The sequence below is a fragment of the Gavialis gangeticus genome, unplaced genomic scaffold, assembly GCF_001723915.1.
Source record: "Gavialis gangeticus isolate Ggan-Ray unplaced genomic scaffold, GavGan_comp1, whole genome shotgun sequence".
Lineage (NCBI taxonomy): Eukaryota > Metazoa > Chordata > Crocodylia > Gavialidae > Gavialis > Gavialis gangeticus.
Genome location: NW_017729025.1, coordinates 132,562,860 through 132,584,655, shown reverse-complemented (window position 1 = coordinate 132,584,655; position 21,796 = coordinate 132,562,860). Strand labels below are relative to the sequence as shown.

The 21,796-nt window shown below is 41.3% G+C and overlaps 1 protein-coding gene across 3 annotated transcripts in view; it reads right to left on the bottom strand.

Annotated features, from left to right (window-relative positions):
* GALNT18 (polypeptide N-acetylgalactosaminyltransferase 18) overlaps positions 1–21,796 on the bottom strand; it is a 645,416-nt gene that overhangs the window by 94,825 nt on the left and 528,795 nt on the right. For all 3 annotated transcript variants that reach the window (XM_019519580.1, XM_019519578.1, XM_019519579.1), the window contains 2 exons: positions 21,214–21,351; positions 18,287–18,382 (listed from right to left, as the gene is read on the bottom strand). In XM_019519580.1, coding sequence (XP_019375125.1) covers positions 18,287–18,382; positions 21,214–21,351 — 234 coding nt within the window. The remainder of the gene's footprint in view (positions 1–18,286; positions 18,383–21,213; positions 21,352–21,796) is intronic.

The following is a 21,796-nucleotide window of genomic DNA, read 5'->3' as shown; positions in this document are numbered from 1 at the left end:
TGGTTACTTACTGGGCATCTACTAGTAAAAAAATTAGATATAAAGAGATTCTGGTGTGGGCCATGACATATAAACTAGAAACAAGTTAGCATTTGTCTTTTAAAAGTAGACTTCAGGAATGCATCTCCATGTTGTAGAAAATGCCTCTATTCATGCCCATTGATGATAGTACTATATCTCCCCACCACTCAGTCATATTTTACCTTTAGGCACTAACAGCAAGAACTTCTGTGTGTGGAAGAAAGGTATGTTACTCATAGCCTAGGGAATACCAAGGTGTCATCAAAATGTTCCATTGTAGATGAGGTGTAAAAAGGAGTAAATTTGTCTGGCCAATTAAAAATATGTCGTTTTAGACTCAATAAAACACAAAACCTTTCCTTCAGTTAAGAACACTATACTGTAATTAAGTCCTGCTTCCTAGTCAATAGCAATTATGAATAATGTAAAATATAGCTATAAAATCTAATTGCATATTTTATGATAGACACTCTTTTCCACATTCTACCTCCACTTCATAGATTAACACTAACCACTATGATATGTAATCTTTACAAGTCTGCTTCTAGACATAAGTGAAATTCAGGTGTTCCACACAACATATGATGTACTGTGGGGGTGTTATCAGGTTGTCTCTAATGGTGTTCTTCCCCCTTTGTGGTAATGCAGTAGGGCTCGTCATCATACTAGGCATATGCCATTGGCTGTTCTGTATAGGAGATGAGCTGCCAAGTGCCTGAGAATGAGCTCTGTGTGGAAGACTCATTGGCACCCAAACCAGTTTGGACCACATGCTGGACATGCTCATGAAGCCCCCTTGAAAACACAGTAGCAGAATTTTGGTGGGGTCAGCTTCTGAGCCCTTTCACACCCCTGGATAACAACCACAGGATCGCTGGATGTGTTAGACTGATCTACAAAGTTGAACTAGACCCTGTATGAAAGGAGGTGCCATCTTTAATCAACATAGTGTTCAATAAGAAAAACATGGAAGTTGAGTTCAAAATATAGTGCTGGGTGTCACTTATCAACATATTTTACCTTCAAGCTTTTAAGGGTTTCAAAGTTTTAATATGTTGAAATCTTTTTTAGACCACTATTTCTAGCAGAATAAACCATATAATAAAACAGGGCTGTCCAACTGGCAGTCTGCAGGCACATGTGTCTCACTAGGCTTCCACTCAGCCACTGCTGCCCCTTGCTCTGGCTGCAAAACCAATTGAGAGCCCAGGGCTCTCCCTCCCTCCCTCAGCTTTTACTGCCTAACAAAGCACCAAGGGGCAGGCTGGGGTGGGGCAGAGTGGTGTGGTTCAGTTCACGGTGCTGGGTAATCCAGCAGCCTGGAGCACTCATGCAGTATGGTGCCACAGAGAAGCCTGCAGGGAGCAGCAGGATAGGCATGGTGCTGGCCACACATGGGACGGCAAGTAGCAGAACCCACTCATCTGAGTGCATGGCGTGCAGCCCCTGCACGGTATGCAGCTCCTGCTGGTGCTGTCCTTGGCTGCTGAAAAGTAGGAGAGCCTTGTTCTAAAACAGAGAAAGAATGCCTAATAAGCACATGTGCATTTTTATCGCCCAGATGAACACACTTTTAAATTGCTGTATAATATGCAGGCCAGCACCTCTAATCTCTTTCAAATTAAAGCACTATATAAGAATCCTGAAATGCTCTGCTAATTTTAAATTGCTGTGCACTGCACATGCTCAGAACAAACCGGCTGTTTGTTTTGCTTATGTTTTTAATGAAACTTTTTTGGAATGTTCATTCTGGGAAAATGAGTTATAGAAATAAAAGTATGGGGAAAATCATTAAGAAAATGATCACCACTGTATATAGCTAAGATCTGAGTCTATTAAGGGAGAAGACAGAATGAACAGAATGGTAAATAGATGGGTTTTCAGCATCAGGTTAAGGTATGTACTATTAGAAAGGAATCCAGAAACAGATCCCTCTATTTTTTTTCTTTTTGTGCTTCAGCCATATTAACTAAGCAATAAAAAAATTGGTTCCAACGGCTGCAGATATGGGAATTTTTCCCTCCCCACGCTAACAAGCTCTAGCTCTAGAAGACATTTAAAAGTTTCTACTTTTCTTTTAAAAAAATACCAAGCAATCAAGGTAAAAATCTGTGTTAAAGCAATATTAACTTTGCACACTTGGGGTAAGAGTGTCATAAGCATTTCCATGTGATGGTGTAGTTCTCATCAGATGGAAGATAACAAGAGCTCTACAGCTAATGCAATTTCAATAGCAGCAGTTTTTATGTGGTTTTGAAACTCCCGTTCCTAAATGTACAAAGTAAGGTAGTGCTGAATTCAAGAGCAATGTAAGAACATAAAAGTAACTTGTTTGTGTTTTCATGTCCTATGTATTTTAAAAATGTATCAGTACAAGAGAAATATGTAAAACTATGAAATAAATAAGTTAAAAAACAGGGAAGAGAAAATACTTCATATATACACAACATAAGTAACCTGATTTTTTCAGTTCTATATTTCTTGAGTTTTTATTAATGTGATTTGTGAAGCTTGCATGATCATTCCTTTTTTCTTTTCTTTTTTGGTGTGTGTGCGCATGTAACATATAATATTAACAACAGAGGAAACATACAGAGAAGGGATGAAAATTGGGAGTCTGCCATTTCTTTATTGGCTACCAACTTCCAGATGAAGTGCAGAAGCTAGTACATTGGGGAAGAAGTACAGAAATATATGCAACATCCAGAAAAGAGGGAATATATTTTACAAAACACAGGTGAAGAGGAAGGCAAAAGATTTTATAAGAAAAACTTGTGTAATACACAGTAAAATCACTTGAGTATTTCATATTGTCAGTTTTCGTGTAGATGGAAAACCCAGGTCTGCTCACCATGCAGTACTTTTCAGAGTTCTTAGCAGGACAGCTGAAGGGCTCATTTGTTCAAATATTGTTTTCAGTCACTATTTTTTCCTGTCTCTGGTCTCTTGGGCATTCTTTATTCACTTGGGTAGTTTACTCCTGATACTTTTTTTTTGTGCTGACACCTTACATTAATCTTCTCTGTAATGCTGTGTTGAAAGTTTTCCTGAAGTCCAGCTAAATAATGTGCACAATTTTCTCCAGTTCAAGTTTCTATTATTATTATGAAAATTTTGCTTTACTAGGCAAAATCTCTCTCAGTGAAAATCTTTAAATCAAGCAATAGCTCTTCCTAAAGGCCCTTCTATGTTATTTCTGGTCAGGACTTGCAACATTTTTCCACTTACAAAGTATCTCTCTATTTTACCAGCTCTTTTAAACATATGTGAAAATACATCAGTTTTTCTTATTGTACATCATTAAGCAGGTGGCATAAACCATCCCTTCCTATTTTCCTTCGGCAAAGACTTCCCTTCTGTTTAAAAGAAATGGACATAACATGTCATGAAGAGTTGGGAAGCTAAGATTTTGTTGCTGTTTTGGGGGTTTTTGTTTTTTTTTTTACAAACATTATGCATGGCATTGGTTAAGTTACTTTCCTCTCTTGTCTAGGTCCCATCTGTGTAAAAATGAGGCACATATTTTTCCAGCCATTTAATGCTTATCTGTTTCCAGGTTTCCTTAGAAAAAGACCCTTCTCTTCCTCAAGTGTTTAGCCCAGAAATCATATTTTAATCTGGTTTCTTCTCATCCTGATGTATTCTTAGTACATCAAAGAATATTGTCTTAGAATTCGTACTCTTAAACTTCACCTCTGTTCCTTGAACCTGAATGTGAGGACTGTCAATATAGCCTTTTTTTTCAGGTCACTGGTTCCAGAGAATATCTTGTGATGGTATTACTATCTCCACCACTCAATATCACCTGAAGCAATGATCTAGTACAAAACAATAGAAGGGAATACAGATTAGCTGAGCAACTAGGTATCTTCGAAGTGTGCTTTTATTCCCTGATTTGCCCTATCTACTTAACTAAGTGCCTGTCTACTCTGCAGAGCCCCTGTTGCTATAGCTACGCTGGCTGAGCCCTGGAAATACAGAGCATGTCAACAGGAGGGGTTTTTCACACCTTGCATCAGGGTTGTCAAGCTCCCTTAGACATCTCAGGCACATCTGGGCTGTGATGCTTCTTGCAGGTTACATCTGGATCCACCTCCAGCAGAGGGGTGGGTGGTGGCAATGTTATTTGCTACATGTTCCTGAGTCACTGTGTCACATCAGGGCGCTATAGGGATTAACAGAGCCATCGCTTTCCTCACTGCTGTCAAAATGTATCCAAAAAGGGCTTCATACCTTAGAATTTGGCAGCAGGCCTGTGACCCACCCCTGCTTACCCAACCCCTTAATCCCTGGCCCCTCCAGAAGCCCCATGGGCTGTATCTTTGATGCCCCTGCCTTACATAAACTAAGCCAAGAGAAGTACTCTTTTGAGAGGAGAGCTGCGTCCATGCCCAGGGCTTTGTCCCGTGAGAGGCTATGATCTAGCCACTAACATTGCTATGCTGGCCGAATTTTATAATGTAAACTGAAGTGGAGTTCCATGGCAGAAATGCTTCCAAAAGAAAACAAATTTGAGCCTGCTGAAATAACAACACATAAATACTGTACATCCCCAAATGAGAAAATCAATGGTCCTCTGTAAGAAGAAATGATTGTTTTCCAACCATTTTATTTCACTATTAACTGAGTTTCCGTTTGAAATGATCAGTTCTATCTAGTGTCACAGGCAGGCACAATTTTTTATGACCACATTGTTTCAGACATGAAAAATAAATAGGCAATAGTATCCATTCAATTATTTCAGAATTGCAGGATCTGGAAGAGATTTCCTCTGACCCAGAATAATACAGTTTTACAGCTTATTTTCTCAGTGGAGTGGAACAAAGAAAATGACCTACTTTACTATCAGGTTTGAAGCTTAGAGAAGGGTCCTCTGATTATTCTCCTTTGAATTAAAGTACCATTACCCTTTGAAATGAGAATGCCTAGTCCTCATGTCTGATGTTGCTCATAAAACCAGGTTAGTAGCGAGTCACAAGAACCTAAGACTGGGAGGGAGCACCTACCATCATGTTCAATTCCCTGCAATTTCAGGCAACCATATAATAGATCTTACGCTCTTTGGGTCCTTTGAAGTCCAAAAGAATGTCCACCCCACTCTGCTCCCCTTCTCCTGTACACCATGAGCCAATAAATACCCCTTGACACCTCAAAACATGATTAAGACTTGTCTTTCAAAAGACCAAAAGCCTCAGAAGCTACAGTGCACCAGAGAGAAAGAACAAAAGAGACCAAGGACACCACAAAACCCTGCAATAGCTGTGAATTTCTGAAGTGGAATAAGCCAGATTTCTAGAATCATGCCCCACAGAAGATGGTAAAACAATTATAGTTGTCAATCAGACCGAGTGGACCTGACCCTGAATCAGTGTAACTTTAGCTGCGCTAAATGTCTCAAATCACAAAAAACAGCAGCAGCTGAAGAAATTAGTTCTAGTGAAAAACAGCTTCAGAGAGAGTACAAGTGCCCCAAGTTCAACTGATGAAGTAATTTTCAATGTAAAATCAAGTACATGATGATTGTGAGCCTAGTTACCAGTATCCCACTGATCCATTATAAGGTTTAATTCAGATATCCTCTCTCTGAATATGGCCACTTGTTAAGACCACAGGAACCTCTCACACTCCAAACAAGCGATTCATCGAGACAGGGGTCATCCAACCTGTGGCAGTACATAGGAAGAGCTTGGATCCTGCCCACAAGGGACTGGTCCAATCAATGGGGGAGGATTTTGGTGACATGCAGTGGGGTATGTACCATCCTGTTAAAAGCATTATATTCTCAAAGCATCTGCCTCCACCCCAGTCCTTTCTGCTGAGGGCTAGTCTCATACCCCTGTGCACTCTGCTCACCCTCACCACCATACTGGCCATTCACCAGTGGTGTTAGCCATGCTTTTTGGAGATGCTTGGTAAGCAAAGGCTGCATGAGGGTGGCACAGGAGACTAGCGCTTGGCATAGAGCAAGAAGGCCTGTGTTACTGTGGAGGGGAGAGGGTCACAAGCCCCACCCCACCATTCTACAAGGTTGTTGACCCCTGATCTAGAGTGCACCACAAGAGAAAGAGAAGCCTTTCTCTCGGATCACATGAAATAAAGTTAAAAGCCTATATCAAACATCTCCCCCTCTTACCTCTGAAACCTTGGGTAAAGGAGTAAATCACATAAAGGATAGGTCCAGGCTGCAAATATAGTGCACTACAGATGTAGCCAAAGAGGCATTTAAAACTTTTGAGAAACTCCCCTAGTCACTAGCTGTTATGACAGAATCTAGGCTTGGATGATCAGTTGCAACATCCAGTTGATTTGATCAATTATTCATGGACTGAATCTGTTAGGACCCAAGGAAGCAAATACTTTTTTAGTGGTTGAGGTGAATTTCTATTCTTGGTAGCTGTGAGGATTTGGGGTCTATGTACAGTTTATGTATTCCATTTGATATTAAGAACTCACGATGCACATCAGCCTTAGACTGCAAACTAGTTTTCAATGTGGAACTTACTTGCTTTCTTTGTTCTTTTTCCCTTCATATTGAGCTACAACCCTCCAGGAGGTGACAGTAGAAATTTTTTATTTGGCACAAGACTAACCAGGGAGGATCATTAAACTTGTATGGCTGCCCCATTCAAATGCAGTGCCTGGGGGGAAAACGGCCGCATTCTAGATAAGGCCAGTTTTCTCCAACCCTTTGTATACGCCCTGGGTGGAAAATTCCTAAACCAAAAAAACCCAAAGTTATCCGCTAACAGAAAGTACAGAGCAGGAGAGTTGGGGGAATTCAGAAAAAACTGAGAGAGACAAGGGAAGTTTGTGTGGGTTGGGGAAGACTGGAGCATGGCTTCAAAGTAGATGTGTCTGGTGCACATGAGAGCAGCTAAGGAAGGAAGGAAAATGGATGCGCAAGAGAGAAAAAGGCTCCATGATTCAACAGAGAAGACACGTTCTGGAGAAAATATCCTAGAACCCATTCTGACCTAAGCCCAAAAACTGCTTAAGGCTTCCGAGGAAACCAAGACAAAGGGTGGAATACAGGTATTTTAAGTGCTTTAACTAGAACTGTGCCTTTCTTGTACTAACAACAGTAGAGAGCAATTGGGTTTTGGAATCTAACAAGAGGCTGTGTGTCTATTTGCTTTAACTGCATGCGAAAAGATACACTGCAAGTCCAGAGTGCCCCTGAGATTGTAGCACTGAGAAAGAGTGTGCTTAAACTACTTTGAGTCTGGTGGAGGAGAGATCACCACTGGTTCTTGGGGATTATGGCAGGAGGAGCCTGCAGTTCCATTCCCAAGAAGATGTGACAGAGAGCCTGGCCCTAGGGAGCATGTCAGAGAAGTACAAGGGAGGCAAGGAAGACTTCTGCTGCTGACTCAGACCAAGGAGGAGCTCGGTCTGGTGTGAGAGGATCCAAACACAGCATCTAGAATAGCATTTACTTGGGGACTGTTCCTAGAGTCATGTAACCATAGTCCTATCAAGCACACAAAGTAGTGCCATGCTGAGACACTATACACATGTTGGCAGCTGAACTGGAACCAATGTAATCATGTTAGTCTCTAGCTCAGTTTCCAGTTTGGGAGATGGCAAGCACTGAGCAGATGCAGCATGTCTCAGCACAGTGTGTCACAAACAAGATGCTGACTTGTGCCATTTATAGATACACCCTTTGATTGGCAGTATTAAGTTACTCCTGACATAAATATGGCTGCTTTCTCTGTATCAGACAGCAGTGAAGGTCAGAGGTCATTACACACATTATGCCTCCTAAACCAGGGGTTGGCAACATATGGCCCACATGCTGGATATGACCTACAAAGCTGCAGGATCCAGCCTGCAGAGCCTGAGGGCTTTGTCTATGCCTGCACACACGCTGGGGCTAAGCAACAAAGATCTGCACTGAGGATGGGCAACTTCCAATTGATGCCACACTACATTCTTCCTTCTACCCCCTACACTCCCCCTGGCTGCTGCTGCCACCAGGTGGGGAGCTGTGCCAAGGCCAGGCAGCTGAAAGTCGTGTCCACACTTCTGCTACTTCCCTCTCCCCTCTGAATCACAGTTTGACTTAGACTGACCGAACTAATCAAGCTACAGTCCTCACCCTGGAACTATACCTCTGTGTGTAACAACAAGTAATATCAAATTCAGTGGGGCTGTTCACACATGTTATTTATGTGGGAAGGGAACAGTAAGATCAGGATTTATGTTAATTCAGAACAATCACCCAAATGCTAAGAAAATGCTATTGTGGGTTTAAATTTTGTTATACTCAAGTCTAGGCAGACCAGTGGGGGCAACAGTCACAAGCAACCTCACCTGACAGCGAAAGGAGAAATCAGAGAGGCAGAGTGCTTTGATGAGCATTATGGAAGAAAAGAAAAGAATTTAGAGAATCGAAACAAAATCTATTCATGTCTATAAATGATAACTCTGTAATAATCAGGGTGCATGCACAAATCAGTAACAAGTATGAAGAGTGATTTTGTTTCCTCATTTTGACCAGGCTCACTCAAAAAATGAGCTGCTATATTTTGCATCGGCTAAGTGTCTTGGTGGTCTTTTGAGGTGTGTAGTTGTTGCCCTCCTTATTAGGGCATGCAGAGAAGCAAGAATACCATTGACAAGAGCTCCTGAAGTTTCATGCCATATTGAAACAAAACTGAGACAATGAATATTTATCCTTCACTTGTGGCTACTCAGCCAATTCTATATCCACCTACCATAAATCTATCTGGCCCAAAACTCTCCAGCTAATGGCATGTGGGGTTACTGAAGTCCAGGTATTTTATGTCCACTATATTTCCCCTATCCATCCAACCAAGTCACCCTTTCAAAGAGGCAGATTACTACAAACTGACCTTTTAATGATTATTGGTAAATTCAAGTGCTGAAGACAGACTGGCCAGTCTAAACTGTCCAGGTCCTCCCTTTTAAAAGAAGCACTATGTTAGTCTTTCTCCAGTACTCTGAGACCTCACTTGTCATCTACAAGTTTGCAAATAATATTGCCAGTGACTCCAAGATTTTTTCAGCTAGTTTCTTCAGCACCCTAGGGTGAATTCTGTCAGGCCCTGCTGGCTTAAATGAATTCAAATTTCAATAAAATAACAGTAATAATAAATCATATATTTGCCAACCCCAGTCTCAAGGATACCAGTCCCTGGATGTTGGTGTTTTTGAAGAGCATGGAATCAATCTCTCTTTACACAATTCTATTTATAGTTTAAAGTCAATTCACAGCTATGTGGCACAGATGCTTATTTTAAGCTGTTGTCTACTCTGCACTTATATTTTTGGGCAGAGTTCTTCCAACTAGTGGAAGAACATCTGTTTTGGGTTTTTTTCCATGCCACTGTGCTCAAAGATGTTCAAGAGAAAGGATACTATACAGATCCTGTATGTGACCAATCACTCTCATATGTAAATATTGAAAATGTCTATCATTTACCTTGAAGATAATAACAAGTCTTTTCATGAACAACAGCTCTTAGTTCTCTTGTGACTGACAGCTGTGAAACCAGCTGCTGTGCCTGATATAACTCCTTAGAAAAACTGCACTGAAAATATTTACTGTGCGTGTTTCATCTACAGGGAGGTGTCGTTTCAAAAATGAATATTTGCAGGTTCATCACTCATTTAGATATACAGTTTTCAGTGGTCTGAATCCCACTGGACTTAGTGGTAATAATTTCAAAATCAACAAGTGGAGGCCCTCTGTTAGCAAAATTCCTTTCACAACTTAGGTTTACATTGTTTACATGTTTTCTGTTAAAGCAGATTGTTCTTTAGGAGCTTGATCTTATTTCTGAACAATAACAGTGTGATTTTTTAAATGTGTGTTTCCTACAAACTGCTGCTTTTTGGCATTAAGATAATGAAATGTACAGGCACTTAGGTCCAGAATCCATTCCACCTATTAGGCATCTAAATGGTCTTAGGTACCTAAGCGTGATTCTATTCCATCCTTCTCAAATCCTGAAAATCCATTAATGTGTCTACTTTCCTAACAAAGCATTATCTTGCCCTTAAGACTGAGACACAGAAAACCAAGGAGGAGGACAACATCCCTCCCTGCACTTTTGCCTTAAGTTTTTCTTAGGAACTCAAGCAGGATGGAATGGACTCACTTGTGGGTGCTCTCCATTTACATACCCAATAGGTGGGACAGCATCTGGATCTTAGTAATTTTTCAGGTGGAGGAATTTGTATTTTTCTACATGTCAGCCAGGGATGCAAATTATCAAAGGTATATATTTTTCTTAAATATTAGAAATGTTCTGCCTCTAAAAGTTTTCATAACATCAATTCGGGTACACTGTAGGCTGCAGAGTAAGAATTTCAGTGTGATGCTCGGGTGTTCAGCTTAGTTTAGCTTTTCCATATTTTCAATACTAACTGGAGGGCGCTGTGAGAAATCTGAACTGAAACAAAGAACATGATTAGAATCATAGAAAGTCAGGGTTAGAAGGGACCTCAGGAGATCACCTAGTTCAATGCCCTGCTCAAAGCAGGATGATCCTGAACTAGATCATCCCAGCCAAACTTCTGTCTAGCCAGGTTTTGAAACCCACCAAGGATGGAGCTTCCACCACACCTGTTCTAGTGTTTTACTACCCTCCTAGTGAGAAGATTCCTCCTACTATCTAATCTAAACTTCCCTTGCTGCAACTTGAGACTGTTGCTCCTTGTTCTGTCATCTGACACCACTCAGAACAGTCTAGCTCCATCCTCTTTCAAACCCCCCTTCAGGTAGTTGAAGGCTGCTATTAAGTCCCCTCTCAGTCTCCTCTTTTCTAGACTAAATAAGCCCAGTTCCCTCAGTCTTTCCTCGTAGGTCATGTCTCTCAGCCCCCTCACCATTTTTGTTGCCCTCCACTGGACCCTCACCAATTTGTCCACATCCTTTCTGTAGTGGGGGGCCCAAAACTGAACACAGTACTCTAGATGTGGCCTCAGCAGTGCTGAATAGAGGGGGAAAATCACCTCCCTTGACCTACTGGCAACACCCCTACCAGTGCAGCCCAGTATGCCTTTAGCCTTTCTGGCAACAAGGGCACACTGCTGGCTCATATTTAGCTTATTGTCCACTGTAACCCCCAGGTCCTTCTCTGCAGAGCTGCACCAAGCTAGTCAGCCCTCAGCCTGTACTGGTGCATGAGACTGTTCTGTCCTAAGTGCAGGACTTTGCACTTGTCCTTGTTGAACCTCATGAGATCTATTTTGACTCAATCCTCCAATCTGTCTAGGTCACTCTGAATCCTAGCCCTACCCCCCAGCGTATCTACTATTCCCCCCAGCTTGATGTCATCTGGAAACTTGCTGAGGCTGCACTCTATGCCATCTTCCAGGTCATTGATGAAGAAACTGAACAAAACTGGTCCCAGGACCAACCTCTGGGGCACTTCACTTGATACCGGCTGCCAACTAGACATCAAGCCATCAATGATGTGGATGCAGGTGGCAGAAGTGGACTGGTCAAGTTTGCTGATGACACCAAACTTTGGGGTAAATCATCCACACCGGAGGATAGGTTGGTGATCCAGGCTGACTTGGATAGGCTGAAAAAGTGGGTGGATACAAACCTGATGACTTTCACTATCAACAAATGTAAGGTACTCCACCTTGGGGGGAAAACCCCCGCAACATGCTCATAGGCTTGGCAGTGCTATGCTCACTAGCACCAAGGCCGAAAGGGCTTGGGGTCATGATTGACCATAAGATGAACATGAGCCACCAATGCAATGTTGCAGCTGGTAAAGCAAACCAAACTCTGGCTTGCATCTGTAGATGCTTCTCAAGTAAATCTCAGGATGTCATCCTCCTGCTGTACTCGGCCTTGGTGAGGCTACAGCTGGAGTACTGTGTCCAATTCTGGGCTCCACAATTCAGGGAGGATGTTGAGAAGCTTAAGCGAGTCCAGAGGAGAGCCACGCACATGATCAGAGGGCAAGAGAATAGGCCTTATGAAGAGAGGCTGAGAGCCATGGGGCTTTTCAGCCTAGAAAAGCACAGGCTCACGAGAGACCTGGCGGCAGCCTATAAGTACATTGGATGTGCATCAGAATCTGGGAGAACATCTGTTCACCAGAGTGCCCCAAGGGATGACAAGGACCAATGGTCACAAACTCCTCAAAGACCATTTTAGTCTGGACATAAGGAAAAAACATCTCCACAGTCCAAGCCATCAAGGCCTGGAATAGGCTTCCTCCAGAGGTGGTGCAAACACCTACTCTGGACTCCTTTGACCCCAGCTGACTTCCTGCCCTTGGGGCAGGGGGCTGGACTCAATGATCTCCTGAGGTCCCTTCCAGCCCTAAGGTCTATGAAATCTACTACTACTCTCTAAACCCTATGCTTCAGCCAGTTTTCTATCCACCTTATAGTCCCTTCATCCAGCCCATAAATCCTTAGCTTGCCTGGGATAATGTTGTGGGAGACCATATCAAAAGCATTGCTAAAAAATCAAGGTACACCACATCCATCAGTCTCCCCACATCCACGGGGCCAGTTATCTCATGGTAGAAGCATGACTTGCCCTTCGTAAATCCATGCTGACTGTTCCTAATCACCCTTTTTCTCCTCCAAGTGCTTAGAAATGGATTCTTTAAGTATCTGCTCCATGATTTTTCCAGAGACTGAGGTAAGGCTGACTGGTCTGTAGTTCTCTGGATTCTCTTTTTTTGCTTTCTTAAATGTAGGCACTATGTTTGCCCTTTTCCAATCATCCGGGAGCTCTTCTGATCTTCATGAGTTTGCAAAGATGGTGGCCAATGGCTCTGCAATCACATCAACCAATTCCCTAAACACCCTCAGGTGCATCCCATCTCACCCCATTGATCTGTACACATCCAGCTTTCCTAAGTAGTCCCTAACCTGCTCTTTCACCACTGAGGGCTGCTCACCTCCCCCAACTTTGCTGCCCGGTGCAGTAATCTGGGAGCTGACCTTGCCTGTGAAAACTAAGGTGAAAAAGGCAGAGCACTTCAGCTATTCATTAAAATTTGTGTATTAATAACAAGCACAATTCCCCCTTGATCAGCGTAAGCTGGCATGCAGTGTTTCTTATTGCAAGTATTGCACCTGGAAATAAAAACCACTCTTGCTAAGGTTAGCATCTAAGCTTCCTAGCAAATAATATGACTCTTTATCACTCATGCCACCAGTGTCCAAGGTAATTCTCTCAACTGCCTTTGCATAGAAGACCTGAATTTGTGCAACCTGAATTTATTAGAATCAGGTATCTAAAGCAAATATTTAATATCAGAATAAACTTATTAAAAGTAAGGCTGTATAAAAACATCCTTGTAGGCTTTTTATGTTTATTGTCTCTCAGTAACTCCAGATCAAATTTGCTCAGTTTTAGAGCTGCCTAAATTATTCATTGAAAATAAATTATCTGACAAATTTTGCCCTTCTTTCTGTTTGTAAATCATTTGCCAACAGATTTCAATTTTTCCCAAGTCATTTGCTCTGTGTAATTGTTTGATGAACATTTTATATGAAACAACTTTCTGCCTTCAGGGTTGCTTATAAGCTGTTTACTTGGACTAGTCACTGTATGAAATTTGTGGTACATGAGAGAACACATATGTCACATGGTATTGTTTCTGCTTCCCAATGGGATGACAATGATTGGTGACCACTCTTGTTCATATGCAGATATCTTTATTCACAGATCAAGATACATGCAAGAAGACAACTGTTCCTTGAGCCTTATAGTGACCAAAAACAGTTTGTGTTTCCATAAATAGCAAATTAAAAAGGAAGTAAAAACGGCCCAACCAAACAGCTCCTTTGGATTCAGGTAAATCTTTGTTAACTCTCCACCTCCTGCTCCCTCCCCCTGCACTATTTTGCTAAATCTATTCAGTGTGTAAGATTTAACATGGTTAGACCCTCAGATCGCATGAATGGGAAAAACTCTACTTACTGATATAGTTTTATTTTAATACCTGTTATACTATTTTAAACCAGATGAAGATCTAGCCAGTTATTTGTAGCTGACACCATGCAACAGACTACTCATCCAGGGACTGGAAAAGCAAACTCTGTTCTTGCCTGCATATGTTTTTTCCCTTGTAGTCTGCCAAATTCACCTCTCTAACTTAAGTGCCTCAATTCCTGATTTTAAATTCAGCTTCTAATTGCTTTAGGGACTTTCACATCCCTGGAGGAGTTCCTGGGCTAGCTACTTAGCCAAATTAAGACAAATATGAGCCAGAAATTGTTGAAAGAGAGGAAACATGATGCCCTTTCTTTTTAATTGTTCAATTTTGAGGACAAAACCTCACCAACTAATGACATTTATTGAACATACAATGGTTATACAGCTACAAGTGATATGGTATTCCATCCCTTACTGAGGAAAGTCTTTTCCAAATTATGATTCAATGGCATGCTCTTGTGCAAGTAATGTACTGTGATTAGTTTTCCTTGAAAGAACATGGGGCAAGGTCATGGAAAGACTGAACAGATATTTAGTCTCAAGGGATTCACAGAGAAAGCAGCAGAGTGTGTGGTGCATGTATTTACTGTAACTACAAGAAAGATTCAAGTTTTAGCACAAAATCAGGACACTGTGCTAGAAATAAGCTTTACTTGAAATATCTAATGCTGTGTTATGGCATTATCGTTTTACCACTGACTTCAGTGGGAACAAGATAAGGCCTCTGCTGGTCCAGCTGTACTCAGCTGCATACCAGAACACTTTGAAGACACATACAAACTTTCTGTTCTGAGTTTTCCCTGCTTATTTCTTATGTTTCCCTTATTTCTACCTTTCACTTCCCTTTCCTCCTTCTACTCCCTCAGTATCAATTTGCCTTTCACCTGCCTCTCTTTTCATTTCCCTCCACCATCATATCACAGACTGCTCTCCTTTCCCATGCTGATCTCACCTCCCTCAGTTCCCTATCCTGTTCCCTTAAGCCACAGAAAACAGAACCAGGAGCTAGAGGAAAAAGAAGGAAGCTGGGCCACCATCATTTTTCTCTCTCAGCTGTTCTAAGGCAAAAAGCAATATGACTTACAAAGTAGGACTGGAGAGGACCTCAGGAGGTTATCTAGTACACCTCCCTGATCAAAGTAGGATCATCCTTGCCTAACCTATTCTTACAACTGCAACCCTCATCCACAACTATAAGACACAGTGCCCCAAAACATCAAGTACATCCTAACTTGCCACACACAAAGCAGGAGGATGAAGGCACTGTCAATTTCTGGCCATTATGAGGACAGTAAGTAGTTTATTAAAATATACTTGAGAAATCCAAAGAACAGGACCATATCCCTTGCTGGGGGTGGGGAGAAACACTCACTATGCAATTGAGAAGAGAAGCAGTTTCTGTGGCTGGGGAAGCCACTGCCGTTCAGTTTTAGGTAGTAGCATTACTGTAGAATAGAGAAGGCCTGGTGAGATAGATATTTTAGGAAGCAGTACCCATTAAATATGATCTCTTCAAGATTCTTGAGCATCTGGACACCAAGGGCACATCCACACATGCAAGCATGTGCACTTGCAGCAGCTCAAATAGAAGCGGTGCAAATTCGAGCTGGGGCTTTTTGCTTCAGCACATGTGCTTGGACATACACTTTGTTGTGGAGCAATTTGTGCCACTTGGGGGCAAAATAACCCTGCCTGGCTCCTCCCGGATCTGCAGTACAAAAAGCTATCAGTACAAAAAGCTGCCCTGGCAAGTAGCTCAGGGCTACTCTCTTTCAGGAGCTTCTGAGGCCTAGCCAATTGGTACATGGGGACACTACCCCTTGTGCCAGCTGACCTGCTGAAGCAGCCCTGAGAGTTCCCTGCACCCTCTATCCACTGCAGGGGTCTGGCAGGGGGGGCTGCTGCCTGGATGTGATCTGCTGTGCACTGGCCAGACCTGGATGAGGACTGCAGAGCCAGTAGAGGCATCTGCCCCTCTGGACCAGCTGCCAGTAGGCTGTGGTGGCAGGGTTGGCCTCTCCGTGGCACTACTGCCATGTGTGACCCTGCCCAGCCATCTGGGCAGCTATCACCCGGAAGATGTTCTGGGTGTGGTGGCCTGCTTTGAACTGTCAAAGCATGTCTCTTGGCCCCATTTGGCCAGGAGGTCAGCCACAGCCAGCTGGATCCAAGGTGCCAGCTCTGAGCAGGCAGGGTCCTGCCATTGGCCTCTCTAGCAGGAATTCTGGTGTTCCCTATTGGAAAACTGAAAAATCCCTGATAAAAAAATCCCAAAGTCATTCTGTAAAATACCCCCAAATCCATGTTCCTCCACAAGTAAAACAAAAGACCACTATATAAAAAGAGAGAGAGAGAAAGAGAGAGCGCGCGCGCGAGACAGAGACAGCGATCAGTTAGGCAATGTTTTATTGATATATCTACAGTGTTAAAGCAATGTGGAAGCCTACCGGTGTCTCTATCATAATAATAAAGTGAACTCTAAATACACGTATACATAAATTCATGAAACATGAATATATATTTTGCTGCCCTCCCACAGGGGTTACGGCCCACACACAGGGGCGAAATGGCCCCCACAGGGGCTACCACCATCCCCTGCAAGGCCCACATGCCCCACCCCAACCAACTATCCAGCAGCAGCAGTGTCATGCTCCACCCACCCCCACCCCTTGCTTTGCCTATATAATTTTTTTTACTATGGACTCTTTTATGCAGAACTTCAACAGACATTCATGGGTGGTGAACACTGAATGGTGCTAATTAAAGGGGCTCTTTTCTTGTTTGCCTCTTAACTACAATTATTTTTTTTAATTTGAACTTATGACAGTGAATGTAGAGTGTGGTTATCAGAGATGATATGGCAAAGAGAATTATGGCACCTTCCCAGAAGGTGAAGAATAATGACTGTAGCAAACTTATGAATTACACAGGAGATAGGTAGTTACTTAGCTAACAATGAGGACCAGCTTAAAAAGCTCCTGGAGGCAAACACTTGTTATCAGCATAATTATGTGAAAAATAAGCTGCAGCTTGTGCAGTGAGTGAATGTGATAGATGGGACTTTCAGATATTTTTCTCTTCATCATTCATAATTTACTCAAGCATGATCCCACTCATGATCAATATTAAAGCTCCCAGTAACAGAGGCAGTGCAGAGCTGAAAATGCAGAGCATATCACTTTGTAAGGAATTAAACAATCAGACCCACTATTTTATCAAGTTTAAATTCCCAGCTCAGTAAGGTATACAGGTATGGAAGGTCACTGTTTGCTTTTTGGTGTGCATTTGTTTACGCCTTACCTGTGTTATGATCCTCCCTTCCTGGGTAATCAATTCAAATTCATGCTACATCCCCCATGTTTATTTAAATGAAGGATAAGAAGGCTCTTTTGTACAATGCTTGCATAAAAATCACAGTCAAATTTTTCAACAAAGTGTTCAACTGATTGTTACTGTCAACTAGAAAAAAAGTACAAATTGGGAAAGCAGGAAGGACAGAGTAAATGCCTTCAATCACCCTCATGTATAGGACTTCTTTCCTTTTCACATTTTAGTTAAAATTATCTCACAATCTGAGGTAATTTGTATTGTCTGTCTTTTGACAGGTACCTTTTGGACTATGCAGCATACAGTTTTTGCTGTCAAACTTGCCTAAGAATGCTTTTACTCATGCCCAGATTGTTAGCCATGCAAGGACGGCTACATTGTAAACCCCCTTGCTTTGTTTAGTTATTAAATCCAGCAGTCACATAAGAAAATGCAGTGACTTTGATAAATTAAGTCTTTTTCACATACTGAAATAATGAACATGCATTAGGGACTATAAGAAAAGCCTTTAATGAAAGGCTTTCACTTTTTTTTACTACCATTCTGTGAGGAAAATGGAAGTACAGGGTTGAAACATTTCAAATCTGATGGAATAAAATAGTAAATACAGCAACTGAAATAAGAAAATATTGCTTTAAATATATATAGAAAGCCTCCAAAAATACTGTTCGGTCATATGGGGGGCACAGTTAAAAAAAGATCAATACTATAAGCTAATGCCAACAATTCCTGGTAAATGTAGCTCTAATTCTTTCCTCTTGTTGCTTATACCCTTCCAAAATGAATAAATAAGCTTTCTTGTCAAAGCACTAATTAATACACCAGTGATTCTCAACATTATGGCACAAATAATGTTCCAATTTTCTATAAAATGGCTAATAAACAGCCTAAGGAGGTACTGTAGCTGGAAAAACATTGACAGTTACAATATGGTTCCTCCTACACAGTGCACTAAGAGCAGCAGCAATATATGAGATCATTAGTCATACTAACCTGTGGTGTCATTCCATGGCAGATATACATGATTGGAATATTTTCTGTGTCTGGCCCCTGATCAAGGCACAAATCACTTTTTAGGGAATTCTGCAGCTGCAATATATACAGAGAAAAGGAAAACAAATATGTGTTATACTAGAAGACCAAGAATTATATTCAATCGTACCACCCCCTTTTTTTTAAAAATAAAATCATAATCACCAGAGTGAGGGCAATGGGCACATTGAAGGCACTCATCTAAGGGAGGATAAGAATGCATTTGAAAAAAATGCAGCTGGCCAAGTTCTTCCTTTATCCATGAGAATCCCCCTGACATCAGCAGGGCTGCATAGGGTCCTATTCAACTGAGGAAGAAATTAGCCCTTCCAGGGCCAAATCTTTAAAAGGCATTCACAACTGGCATACTTGCACATAACCTTAGCAGATCCACATACATTCAGCCAGTAAAGTGAGTTAAGATGCATGGGGGGGAAAATTCCTCTCCTTTCTTGCCTTTAAAATATATGTTACACCTTGAATATTAATTCTTTCTTTAGAAAATAAACTGAAAAATATAATGAAAAAAAAGAAGAGCTTTCTGATATTTCTTCTATTCACTTTAGGAGATGATTGTCCTGGTGCTAATTAAACATGACCATAAGGCAACCTCCACTATTTACATTTTCATAGTAAGATCTTGTCAAATGATAAGTTCAGAAGAACACAATCCATGCAAGCACAAAGAACAAAAAGCTTCCTTGAACAATTTATCTAAGCTTCTGAATGAGCTTTCCTTCTCAAAAAAGATGAAAAGCTTTGTTGGGTGCCTCACTGGCAATATACACAATTTACATTCTGAAGGACTTCTGAGAACCTTCATCCTCTGAGATAGAGACTAAAACAAGTGACTGACCAACAATGTAGGTGGCCTAGAGTTACCTTCTGTGTTACATGCATGGAAAGCAGAGAGGGCTACACTTTCTTGAAATAATGTATTTCTTACAGTATGAAGCAAAGAAGGTTTATGTTTTTAATTATAGTTCTTAGAGACACTGGGTCAAATTGGTTTATTTAATGACATTTCCCTAGTGTCATGTGATAGAGTACTGTTTCCATCAAAGGAACAGGTCAAAAGGTACACATTATTTTTATTTATTCTGCAGTTACACTCAGCGACCCCCAACCAGGTTGAGAGCGCTATTGTGTTAGACATTGAACTTACACTGTGAGAGAGTCCTTGCCCAAGAAAAGCTTGATACAGAAATAATGGGAGAAAGAAAGTATTCTTATACCCATGTTACAAATGGGGAACCAAGGGACAGAGGGGAATTTGCCAAGGTCACACAGGAAATTGGTGGCCAAACTGGGAATTAAACATTAGATTATTCTTTTTAGTCAGGTACTTTAGCCAAACAAACATCTTTCTTCTCATTGTAACTGCTGGATACCTCGTGCCAGTTTGATCCATCCTTACTACTCTTCCTTCTACCTTTCTGTGCATTGCTCAAGCTTGCTCCTGTTCTTGTTATGCTTGTTATATCACTTAAATGAATAAATGTCTGCTGTCTTCCTGACTAACTTTACTCCTTGCTTCCTTATTTCTCCTACAGGTCTTCTTCCATCTTTAGTGCCAGTGCATATCTGAACCATGTGAAACATTTCAATTAGTCCACCCACTGCTGCCTCAGTGTACACTGGTGGCATTATGAAATCACACTGACTCTGTAAGTTGTGGCATAGGGTACCCTGTGGATAGTTCAAATAAAATGGTTTAGCATAACATTAGTGTTGTTACAAAGCATAAAATTGAAATCTGTGTAGCTGGCATGTGTACACATGGTCAGGTGTACTTAATCCTGTTCTATCACAGATGGCTCACTTCTTAGCTCAAGTACTTTACATGGGTCTGTCTATACTGTGGACTGTGATGTAGATTAGATTCTCATGCTAGCTTTAAGCTAGCTCAGGTCCCAGAAACACTCTAGCCACAGTAACATGGAGTTCAACGCCAACTGTGAAACCTAGCCAAAAAGCAGGGCAAGCTAAACCACACTGAGCTCTGTTATAGCCTTAGCTAGGCTGTTACCAGTATTTGAAGCAGCTCAGCTGTAAAGATAATTCAGATATCTCTACATCGAACTTCAGGCTGCAGCACAGAAATACTTGGGGTTACAATGTCACACCATGGCATGATAGCATCTGAGTCTGTAGCTGATCAATTAATGAAATATGTGTGGATTCCAATTTCCTGTTATAATAAAAGCAGCACTTTTATACTGGAAAAAATCTCCATCCACAAAAACAAATAAAATGAGATCTCTCTGATTAGTGCTGGGCTCACTCTGGTCTTCAAAACTGGAGCTAGCAGCTCATTTGCATTTTCCGCCACCTATTTAACCTTTCCTCCACTATAAGCTTAGGAAATAAGTAAAGAGAAGAAATGAAGAAAAGACGGAGATGAAGAGAGGCTTGAGTACTGGCTTCAGTCCATTGCCAAGACAACTGTGCCCCGATTTCAATTAGAGTTCTAAGTGCTTTCATAAGATAAATAGTAAGCTATGTCAATGATAACCCCTAGGTGCAGACATGCCTATCTGAGAATGGAAATACAACATTTGGCTATTGTAATAAGGAGCTTGCATTTGCAAAACCAAGCACACACAAACCAAATACTTTCCAGCTGACAGCTCTACAGCTTCTAATAAAGTATATACAACACTTTAACGAAATACCTTAGATGAACAACAGGAAAGAAAATAATATACAGGAATGTATTCGCATGAACTACTGTAGCACAGTAGTTTATCAAATAACCAGCCAGTCCATCAGTTTAACTAGTGATTCCTAGATTGGCCTGGTTCTTTTATCTGGAACCATACATTATTGAAAAAAATATTTTCACTATTTTACTTTTATTTAACAATCAAGGTAAAGAGGATTCTTACCACCCCATAGGCGATAATGTCTGAGTACATCCTCATTTCCGGATACACGGTAACAAGATACCACCTGAAGGTCTTGCATTGGAGCTTTTTCCTCAGGGCCTTCCTCTCGGAAATATCACCAATGTCAATTCCAGAATCCTACATATATAAAGGGTCAGAAAAACAGTAACATAAAAGCAATTCTTCCAGTATAAAACTGTTCACACATGTAAAACCAAACTTTGCCTGCTTCTGTGTGCACTGTCAAGAAGAATCATAATAAAAAACAATGGCATCTCTCCTTGATTAACAACCTTGCTATAAAGTGGTTCTGTTGTCAATAGACATTTAAACAAGTGCTCCATTTAAAAGGATGCATACCACTGAAGTATAAATACAGCTCACAGTTTGATGGCCTGATTCAAAGCTCATTGTGGTCAGTACAAAAACTCCCATTTAAGCCAATGGGTTTTAGATACAGCTCTTAATGAATGTAACTGTGATTCCCTAGTCCTCTCTAATTTCCAGGCAGTTTCTAAATCCAAAAATAATTAGCATCAGGTAGTTTGTTGCCATGGAAACAATCTTATTGTTGGTGTTCAAT